Source organism: Durio zibethinus, chromosome 1, assembly GCF_047325235.1.
Source record: "Durio zibethinus cultivar Kanyao isolate XHJ-2024 chromosome 1, ASM4732523v1, whole genome shotgun sequence".
Taxonomy (NCBI): Eukaryota; Viridiplantae; Streptophyta; class Magnoliopsida; order Malvales; family Malvaceae; genus Durio; species Durio zibethinus.
The window spans coordinates 12,326,555-12,337,912 of record NC_143162.1 but is presented as its reverse complement, the minus strand read 5'-3'; the positions used below and the strand labels follow the sequence as shown (position 1 = coordinate 12,337,912).

At 30.7% G+C, this 11,358-nt stretch overlaps 1 protein-coding gene across 5 annotated transcripts; it reads left to right on the top strand.

The window, feature by feature from the left end:
- Positions 1-3,969: 3,969 nt before the first annotated feature.
- On the top strand, positions 3,970-10,281 carry LOC111312146 (uncharacterized). 5 transcript variants are annotated; one of them, XR_002692800.2, is made up of 3 exons: positions 3,970-4,080; positions 7,535-9,679; positions 9,777-10,281. XR_002692800.2 is itself a non-coding variant. In XM_022912182.2 (2 exons), the coding sequence occupies exons 1-2, from the start codon at positions 4,074-4,076 to the stop codon at positions 9,619-9,621; spliced, it is 2,094 nt and encodes a 697-aa protein (XP_022767917.1). In that variant the 5' UTR covers positions 3,970-4,073; the 3' UTR covers positions 9,622-10,281. The 5 variants fall into 5 exon arrangements, 3 of the variants coding, with proteins under 3 accessions (XP_022767917.1, XP_089619581.1, XP_089619576.1); XR_016343445.1 differs by having other exon boundaries at positions 7,505-9,679; positions 9,777-10,215; XM_022912182.2 differs by having other exon boundaries at positions 7,535-10,281.
- Positions 10,282-11,358: the final 1,077 nt, after the last annotated feature.

Here is an 11,358-nt window from a genome sequence, read left to right as displayed (position 1 = left end):
CATGTAAAAGAAGCAAACTAGATAAATGCACAAAAACAGTAGCTAAATTGAATTGTAATGAAATCAACATGTTTAACTAACAAGTAAAATAGTAGATTAAAAGCATAAACCAAAATAACTAACTATAACTGAAAACTAACTAACTTAACAAACTTCTAACTTCCAATAAAAGAAATTTCTAGAGAATTCTTAGAATTTGAAATGTAAATTGCAATTGAAGTAACAAAAGCACGATTTATGAAGAATAAGTAAAATCGCAACTGAGATGCAAAAGCTAGAAATTGAATGTTTAACAAAGAATGTAGAACTAAGCTAATGCAAATTGAATTAATTGAATTGGAAATTGCAAAAAAAAAAAAAAAAAGGGAATTGAAAATCAAAAGAAGATTGAAAAAGAATTGAAGTACCAAAAACCTAAAAATCAACTAAAAATTCAAAACCAAAAGCAAGAACTTAAATTTGGAAACTAACAATTAATCATGGATGAAAACTTATATCTATAACTTTTTAGATGGAATGAACTCAAACTAAACTAAAGCAATATAGATCTATAAGTTTTTTACCTAGATCAACAAAGAAATTGCATGAATCAACAAAAAAACTCAGCTTATTAAACTCAAACTCAAACCAAATGCAAAAACAACAAAAATAAAGATGTTGCAAGAAAAATTATCCAAACTAAGTGTAAAACACATGAATTTAAATGCAATCAAATGAAATTAATCAAGTAAATTAATGAATTAAAGAGTGTAAAGTAAAGAAATTACAAATCAAATGCCCAACTAGAACATAAGTCATTTAAAGTATTGTCACTCATTCATACTCCAGCTTTTCTTTTGGATTCAATCAAAATTTTGCACATTTTTTTGAAATTGTGTGGAATAAATTTGAATGCAATTTTTTTCAGATTTGTAGAACAATGAATTAAAAATCCACAAAAAATGTTAGATAAAAAAAAACAAGATTTGATTAAGATTCAATAAAAAAAATCACAGTTAGGTCAAGAACATGATTGCCAAACAAATTTAAAAAACATATGAAAATGTATCAAATTTAACTTGAAAACTTAAAAGATTTTGAACTTTAATTGAAAGAATCTTAAAGTGCATGAAAATAAAGGGAAGAAAAGTAAATTTTGCTAGAAAATAAATGCAATTTTCTCTCAAACAACCATCTAAAAGAACAATGAAGAAATTGTTTAAAGAGAAAAAAAAGTAAATGCAAGGAAAAAAAAATGTAAAACCAACTAAAGTCTTCTTAATGACTGGCCACTCTCTCCTATTTATAGGAAAATGTGAGATAGTTCAATCAATGAAAATGTAGAAAATTTTTGGTTCAATTGCCACCTCTTCTAGATTTTTCCATCTCAACTAACTTGTATCTTTTGCTTCCTTATTTACTTCTTCTTGCTTCACTTTACTTCAAGCTTTCTTCCCTTGATTTAGTAAGCTCCAAAAGTCAACATTATATCCAATGAGAAGCATTCGAATTGCCAATTAAGTAGCTCTAATTGATCCTTCTTTGCTTATCCAAAATGGCACCACAATCATTTGATCACCTAGCAAGCACATCAAACAGCCTTGGTTGAATTTTGCTTCCAATAATTGACACCAATTGTAACCAATTCCTCCTTCAGTTTGCTACCGAATATAGACCATTTAGTGGACAATTTATGCATGAAAATTTTGAAAAATTCACAAGTCCAAAGAAGGCTTCAAAGTATACTAGTGCATTAGTCACTTTTCTAAAACTTGCAAAAATACTACAAAGGTGACAAAGTACTAAACTAAAAATGACATTTTCAAATGAAAAATATAAGAATTAAAACTTGAAATAAAGTTCAATCAAGCTCAAATGAGCTAAGAAAATCATAAAAAAAAAGGTGAAAAAAACTATTATAAGTGGCATTATAACACAAGCACACAAATTTTAGCCTTTCATAGCTTTTTACACCAAAATTCCTCCAAAATGAGTTCAAAAGTTCCAAATTTTCTCATTTTTCATATTTTCACTTACACATTGAACACTTATGTATATAGGAATATTTTTGTCAAATTTCTTAAGGAATAAGCCAATATTCAAGAAAAATTGCATCAAAAGCTTATGATAAAATGTTAAAATTTTAGTGCAATCTCCAACACACTTTAGAATTTTAGAATTTCTTAATGGGATCAATATAAAACTATAAAAAAAATATTACTACTCTTCATATAAAAAAATATTATTGCTCTTCATATATAAATACAATATATTTAGATTTAAAAAAAAAACACAATACTTTTAATGTTAAGTGGGATCAATTAACCTTACTAAATTCTATGTAGCTACATTCCTAAGAGGATAAAGCACCGATGACTTTTTGAAATGACAACCCTTATAATGGCTAGAGAAATATTTCACTCAACTTAAATATTTTTTGCATGCAGCATGTAGAAGATAGATATTGTGATGCTTTACTAGTTCGGTGTGAACATTGTGAAAAAGAATTTAGATACCTTATAGCTTTTTTTAAACTCAAACCTTGCATGTAGAAAATTTTAAAAAATCAACCTTAGTTAGAGTCATACTAATCTTTATTATAAAAAATTCATGAAATTATGACACATGAGAAAAAATTTATTTTTACAACGTCCTTTCCTAAGAGTAATAATAATAAAAAATATGTCTATTTACATATTGTAGCTCCAATAAAAAAAAAAAACTTCAAATGATTAAAAAAAATCTATTTATTTGATTTAAAAAAAAAAACAAAGATCTTTTATGATATTCTTAAATCAAATTTCAATTGTCTCATTCTTGTCTAAAATTTGCATTTTCAACAATATTTTAAAAGGAAACAAAAAAATATTTTTAAAGTTTGCATTTCAATAATAAGAGAAGTATTTCATTTCTTTCGCTTCAAAAGAAAAAAACAAAAAACTTTTTTTTTCTCCCATCCATTTTTTTTTGTTTGAAAAAAAAATAAAGAAAGGTTATTTCTTTTAGTCATTTCCCTTTCCCTCAAAAAAAAAAATTATTGTTTTCCTTAAATTTTTTTTCTCAAAAAAGAAAAAAAAAGGATAAAAGAGTAAAAAAAAAACAAACAAAAAGGAAACGAAGTATTTTTTTTTTAAAACTAGAAAAATAGTTTTCAAAGAAAAAAAAAGGCGAAATCATTTTCTCCAATTCTTTCTTGTTCTCCAAAAAATAAAAATAAAAAAACAATGAAAAAAAGTTATTATTTTGTTTTCTATTAATTGTATCTAATAATATTAGATTATTTCATTAAGGTCAAGATTACCAAGTTTGTATCTAAAGTCTAAACTCTATACCAACAGTGTCCAAATCTACTATATCAATTTTAGATTATTTCTTATTATCTTTTTGTCTAGAAGTATTTTGATTATTAATATTAATTATATTTACTAGTATTTGATTTTTGCATGTCCATTATGTGGGTAGAAAGGATAAAAATTGGTAATTTGATTTAAAAAAAAAAAGAAGAGAGTACTGGATAGTTTCTTTCTATGTATGTAAAAAAAAAATTAATGCATGTTATAAAAAAATGAAAACACATATAATTTTACATTTGTTGTTATCAATTTAAAAATAAATTTTTATGTAAATTTATCAATTGGTTTGGCATGACTTTTTATTCATCAACTTGCTATATCAAATTGGATTAACCATTTTTTTATATATTACTTTTTGAATTTTAAATTGAGTATTCATTTCTGATTGGGGACGAAAATATAAAAAAAAAGTTCTGAGTATTTTTAATATTTTATTTTAATTTTTATAATATTAATAAAATTATAATCTTTAATCTTAAAAATTAAAAATTAATAGAAACATGGAGAAAATAAGAGTTAAAAGAAGAAAGAAAAGGAAATAATTTTAGAATGAAGGGACTATTTATTTCCTCACGTTTGACGTGATTTTACTGATATTGAAATAATAAAAAGAAATGGTTGTGGCCAAAGGGAAAAAGAACAGAAAGAAACACAAGGGTCATCCCATTCGACTGAGAAGAAAGGAGGACATTGAAACTAGGGGAGGAGAGAGATCTGAAGGAAGCCGTTGTCTGTCTGGTAATGGAAGGTATATTTTCTCTTTTCTCTTTTTGCTTTTAAATTTAAACCCTAAATTCTCTCTCTCGAGTATAGCTTTGACTCTCTGTTTACTTTCCACCACGTCTTTGATTTTTTTTTTTTTTTTTGTTCTTTCTACTCTTCTCATCATCAACTAATTATTTATGGATATGCTTTAATCCATTTCCGTTAATATAGACTGCTTTCTTATTATAAGAATTATGTTGAATTTTGCATTTCTTTGTTCTTTTTTTTTTTTGTTAAAATATTTTTAATCGTAGTTTTAGGTGAATAACAGTTTCTGTTCATATTAGTTTTTATGCAATTCAGCTTGGCTCAACGCTGATCTTGCGCTATTTGTCCCTTTCCTTTTTCTCTCTTTTCCCCCTTCAAAACAAAAAAATTGGCAAAGGTAAGATAAATCCATGATAAGAAATTGTGACTGCAAAAATTGAGTTGTATGCTTTGATAGCTAGTTTAATCTTTTGCATATTAATTGATTGTTGGCACAAATGGTTTGGTCTTCTTAAGACAAGTTTTACTAGATGTTCATGGTCAGTCTACAGTTGCTCTGTGACATTTGCACCAACAGGATGGCATCGATGGCATCTCTTTCTTTGCCAAGGTGATTTTGCTGCAGTTTTTGTCTGTGCCTTGTTATGGATTTTTTAGGACAATGACTTCCCATTATGTCTGCTTTCCTTAGTCCAACAGCTTTTGGCTGAAGCTCACTTTTGTCTGCGTAATTGTTGCTTTGTGCAAATAGATGATATCCTAGTGGTTTGTCCTGTTTCGCCTTTCTTAGAGATCATGGTAATAAAATTTTACCTCATTATGTCACTATATTAGTGTTTGAGTGTACTGTTTTCTGTTGGGAAAATGAGATACCTTGCTTAGCTTTCACTGGCTTTGGCATACATTACTATGAGGCATCTATATATCTAAGAATGTCTTGCAAGTATAGTAAAAAAAAAAAGCATAATCTCAATATTCACTTTTTGTTTTTTTTTTGCATCTTTTTGTTCCTGCATTACAAAACTTTTACCGTTCATGTTCCTTTTGCTGAAGACCATTGCTCTGGATTCTATGAATGTCCGAAGCCATTACATTGATTTTACTTAAAATGATCAGCTTGAGAGGATATGATCTATAACAAGTATTCTAAAATCAAAACACTCGAGATAATCTGAATTCCCAACCAAAAAGTCTAATATCAATAACCAAAAACTCAAATATCCGAAAAATATCAATATCTCAAATACCTCATAACCAAGCCTGTGCGAAACTAAAATAACATTGGTATTTATAACTAAACCCTAAACCCTAGAAGTGATACAAAATACAAAATATAACACTTAAGCCCTGATACTTGGAAAATAAGTAAAATACTAATTAATAAAGTGGCCTAGATAACTTAATTCCTCAACTAGCATATGACCATCCTCCATCAGGATACCTTCTGGTATTTTCTATAGTCGAGTAGTAAAATCACTATGAGTAGCATAATCATTGTTTGGTAATCATACTTTCTTGGATAGTCATATTCTTGTCAATTCAGTGTTGCCAAGGGCGCAAGGTGCACTCTAGGTGCTATAACCTTATATTGCCTGAGGCGCATAAAAAGCACTCACCAAAGTGAATACGCAATATGCATATAAATGTGTTTTTGTATATGTGTGTTTAATAATAATAATAATAATAACTAAAGAGTGGACTATTTTGTTCTACAAAACATGCAAAAGTTTCTTTTTCTTTTTTGTTTGCCTATATATATGATTTCCTTACGGTCCCATGTTGGTGAATATTCAAGTATTGAGAAGTAGAGAGTTTGATAGTGTCCCCTTTTTTTACTATTGAAGGTACAGTTAATGACAAAAGTAAAAATAAAAGATATTAAGGAGAACTTCAATCAGGTGGGCTTTTATGTGCCTACCACCTTACAAAAAAGTGTGCCTAGATGCACCAGGCACGCACTTGATCAAATCCTCCTCGCCTGACAGGATCTGTGGTGCTTTTGTTCTGGCACTAAGTTGCAGGGCCTTAACAATGCTGCATGTCATATAATTTATCCTTTATGAAGATTCTGTTAATCAATAAACTTGAAATGGATTTTTTTTATGATGTTGTAAGGGTTTGTTGCCATGGCTTAAGTCTTTTATAAGAAGCCTGTGCAGCGTCTTGCTCCTTTTCTTATAAGTGTGATTTCATACATTAAAAAATGAGAGAATAAATTAATATGCAAATGAATTAAATGAATAGAATTGTCAAGGCTGATGATGGCAGTCACAAGCATCCAAAATGCACATTAATACTGTGTTATCATGCATGTGTATCTTGGATGAAGCTCTGTGTTTAGTAGAAAAATGTGATATTCTTTAAGTGAAATAAAAATGATTATTAAGACAGTAATAAAGCAGCTTTTTAAAATTTTAACAGGCAGAAATTGAAACTTTGATAGCATAAGAGTTGCTTTTTCTTTTTCCTTTTTTTTTTTCCTTACCTTTCTATATAAAGCAGCTTTTTAAAATTTCTCCTTTCTTTATAAATTCATTAACTTATTGGAGTAGCGAGGACCATTGTCTGGGAGGAGAACTAATTTTAGATGATCATTTCGAAGAAATGATCTATGCTGTTTGGGCTTAGTTTATTTTATTTACAATATGGACTTTGTCTGGTTTACGTGAGCTTCATTTTAAGTTTGTGAAGCTCATTTAAATAGATCTTCTTTTTAATAGTTTTAAGTAGCTTTTGATGATTGAGATAATGGGATTCAAGGCATGAATTATGTATTTTGACAATTTAAATGTCAGATAATTTGTGTTTCTTTTGAAATTATTAGGGGATTGGTGCTACTTGTCCCAACACTTTTCTTACATCTTTTTATTCCTCCTGATGTGGCAATAATGTTTTGGACAAATTCAAGGATTATATCTACCAATGTGGGTTCATAAATACATGTTAAATGTTAAACAAATCGCTGGGATAAAAATGTTGTCAGCAAATTCAAGGATTATATCTACCAATGTGGGTTTACCATTTATAAATGCATGTTAAATGTTAAACAAATAGCTGGGATGTAAATGTTGTGAGGAATGGTAAAATCTTATTATCCTTATTATGGCTTCATCAAATGGATAACCTATGACATGGTATTTGTTTCAATTAATTACTTTCTTGTTTGGTATTGGTTGATGTCTGGAATTGTGTCATGTGTCATCTTCTTGACCTCGGAATGAAATGCTTTAGTTTCTCTATTTATAATTCAGTTCCTTATGAAGTTCATAGCTTTTTAAATAAGGATTAAATCAAAAGATTCTGAATGCTTAACTACTCCCTATTCCATTTGTACTAAAAGTATTTATAAGTCTTATTCTATCTGTTTTGAACTTTTTTCTTTTTTTGTGCATTTTATTGTAGTTTGTCTTAATTTTCAGCTTATGTCAAATACACATGATGTTTGACAGGTGGGTCCCCAGACCAGGAATCAGTTGGGTCTGGGACAAAAAGGTCCACTTTATCGTCTGCCAGTAAATCTCGTAACGGCAAGGAATTTTTCTACAGATTTATTGATTGTGAAATTTTTACTGCAAATCTTGAAGACTGGTTTCAGTCAATATATGAGAAGTCAGCACCAAAGACGCCTGCCTTCGATGTACCTTTTGAGTTGATAGAGCTTCAAAATTTTGACTATGCTTTGGAAGGGGTTTCGTTCCAACAGCTTATTCGGATGCCAAATGCTGTTTATGCTTCAACATCTGATGCTGCTGAAGCAACTGCTTATCTTGCTGTTGAAGATTTTTTACATGCAACCGTGAAGGGCTTGTGGGAGGCATTTTGGAGTCAGGATGAACCCATGCCTTTCTCTGTTGCCTGTCTTTACAAAGAAAATTTAAAATTTTACCAGGCAGAGAAGGCAATAGCTAGTGGGAAGCTTGGAAGTTTATGTGCTACTGGTTTATTGCTTAAGAACCCAAGACATCCTCATGGAAAGTGGGACAATCTTCTCGAACTGGCTCTTTTGAGGCCTGATATCCGAAGCCTTGCTGTGGAAAGCGAACAACATCCTTCTCTGCATGTTCTAGGTGAGGCTCTTTTTTATGCTTTGCGCATGCTCATATCAAGAAGGTTAAGTAGACAGAATTTTCCTCTGGGTTCAAATTCTGTCTTTGTTCTTCTTGTTGATTCTCAATATGGCGGGGTTGTGAAAGTTGAAGGAGATGTAAATAAAATGGACTTTGATGTGAATAATGTCTATGAGTGTGCTGCTGAGTGGATACAAAAGCATGCTAGAATTGCTGTATCTCCAGTTGATAGGATCTGGAACAAGCTTGGAAATGCCAATTGGGGAGATATTGGTGCTTTGCAGGTAACTTTTGCAACTTTTTACTGTATTATGCAGTTTGCTGGCCTGCCTAAACAGTCCATTGAAGACTTAGCTGCTGACCATGGTTCTCGCCTCCAAACAAGGAGAGTGGAGAGGCAATTGGGGGATACTAGAGTGAATGGGAGTGGTTTATTTAGGCTCCAGCAGCATGGTGTCTCTCCCGAAATTGTTGAAGTTCTGGATGAATCTGTCAAAATTGAGTCCGAGTTGCTAAAGCTGGAAGTAGGATCTGTATTATGGTTGGAGGATTCAAACTGGGAAAGAAGTTATCAGATTAACCAAGTCAGGAGTAATGGTGAACTTCCTTGTTACATTGCATCACCAGTTGAAGACCCAGGAAAGTCCCTCTTTCTCTATGTGGGTTCTCATCCTTCTCAGCTGGAACCGGCATGGGAAGATATGAATTTGTGGTATCAAGTTCAGAGGCAAAGCAAAGTATTGACTATTATGAAACAGAAAGGCCTATCTAGCAAGTATCTGCCGCAATTAATTGCATCTGGAAGGATTATTCATCCTGGTGAGTGTCGGAGACCCAGTTCAGGTGGAAACTGTGATCACCCTTGGTGTGGCACCCCTATTCTTGTGACCAGCCCGGTTGGTGAAACGGTTGCTAATATGGTTAGTGAAGGTCAATTTGGTGTGGATGAGGCTACCAGGTGTTGTCATGACTGTTTATCTGCACTTTCTACTGCCTCTTCTGATGGCATTAGGCATGGGGACATTCAGCCTGAAAATGTGATTTGTATGAGGTCTGGTGAAGGGCATCCTTATTTTGTCCTAATTGGTTGGGGACATGCTATTTTGGAAGATAGGGACCGCCCTGCAATGAACCTTCATTTTTCATCTACTTACGCTCTACAGGAGGGAAAGTTGTGCTTAGCATCGGATGCTGAGAGCCTGGTTTACATGCTTTATTTTGCATGTGGAGGTGCTTTGCCTGATCTTGATTCTGTTGAAGGGGCACTACAGTGGAGAGAGACCTCTTGGTCTAGGAGATTGATTCAACAGAAATTGGGTGATGTCTCAACGGTATTGAAAGCATTTGCTGATTATGTTGACAGTTTGTGTGGAACGCCATATCCTATGGATTATGACATATGGTTAAGACGGTTGAAGATTGGTACTCATGAGGAAGATCACGGGAAGGAAGTTGACGCATCTACCTAGAATTATGTTGTAAAAGCCAATCTGGCGTGAATTAAACGACTCAATCATCTTCATACAAGTATTTCTTGCTAACTATGACAGTATTTTTTACTTGAGATCTCCGATACTTGAAGGTTATTGTTGAACTCATTGGGTGCTTGGAATTTCATCTCCAGGGACCTGACTATTCAAAATTATGGCAGTGGTTGCAATTCTCCCATGGACCAACTCAAATTCAATAGTAGTTATATCTTCAGTTTTCTATGGAGCTTCTTGGTTTCTGGAAAAATGAGGCACGCTGGTGAGCATGACCGAGAACGTGTTCTTGTAGCGTGCTCCTGGACTGGGTTTGGAGGATATTCTGAATTTGTGTGGACGGGGTTCCCACATTCTGTACAGGATATGAAGGATTATTTCGTGGTTTCTTGTTTTCAACTTTTTTGTCTCTCCTTTGTAAAGATACAAGCAGTCTGGTAGCCATTCCTGTTGGCCTTGTAACAGGTCTGATGTTTGACAAGATGATCGAAAGGACATCATCATTTCCTGTAAATGAATCGTGAAGTAGAGCTATGACGTTTCTGATTTCGATTGATAATGTTGTTGCCAGTTGTTACATCTTTTTGGGTCGTCCAAGTCTTTTGCAAATCTTAATTGTTATTTGTACAACTCTTCAATTTTCTACTTTTCTTGGCCAGCTCTGCCATTTCAATAACTATCATAGAAAGTAGCTTTTAATTTTATGTTGACACGGGCGCATGCATACACACATATATATATATATATATATATATATATATATTACTTATTAATCTGCATGTGTGTCGAGCTTTGTTGTAGAATATTTTTTTTATTTATGAATATTTGTATTTTATTTGGATACATGTAAATTAATTTATTAAAATATATCAATATAAATTTATAATGAGACTTCGTTGTAATGGCAAGAAGAAAGTTTTAGAATTCGATTTCCGTGCATGAGTTTAATTCAATTTTATGTTAAATTTATCTAATTATATTGTAATTTATTAGTTCATTTATTTTTTTGATCATTCAATGATAATTATATATGGATATAATTTATTATGATTGTAACGAGTATTTAAAATTTAAAATTTTATATATTTACAATAGTTTATTTCACATTAATTTAATAACAGTTTTTAATGATTCAAATTCTTTTTTATTCAATTAACAATTAAAACTAAAAGCTCTTACCGTCACAAACTTTATTTAACATATAATTTTTTAAAACTGATATGCACATATTCAAATAAATATTTGTAGTATTCACAAATTAAATTGTAATGCAAATTATAATAAATTCATAATATCAAAATTTTAAATGCAAAAAAGATAATTTTCTATAAATAACAAGTTTAAAACTTCTTTTTCCAGCTTCTCAACGCAAACCAAGAAAAAATATGATACAAATAAAAAAAATAATTTCATAATTTTTATTCTTAATTTCTTTTTTCCCTTTCTTCCTATCTTCATTTTTATAAAGAAAATCTAAAACTTTTTATTCTAGTTTAAAATAAAAAATAAAAAACTAAGAAAACAAAGGAAAACAATAAAGACATGGGTTAAAAACTTCTTTTATTGAAAAAAACTAAATCTATAAAATTTTCAAAACATATATCATTTTTAATTTAAAAATATCCAAATTTGTTCATAATTTTTTATTTGATATTTTTTAAATTTTTTTTCAAAATTATATTTTGTTGGAAGAAACAACTAAAATCAAACATAAATAAGTCA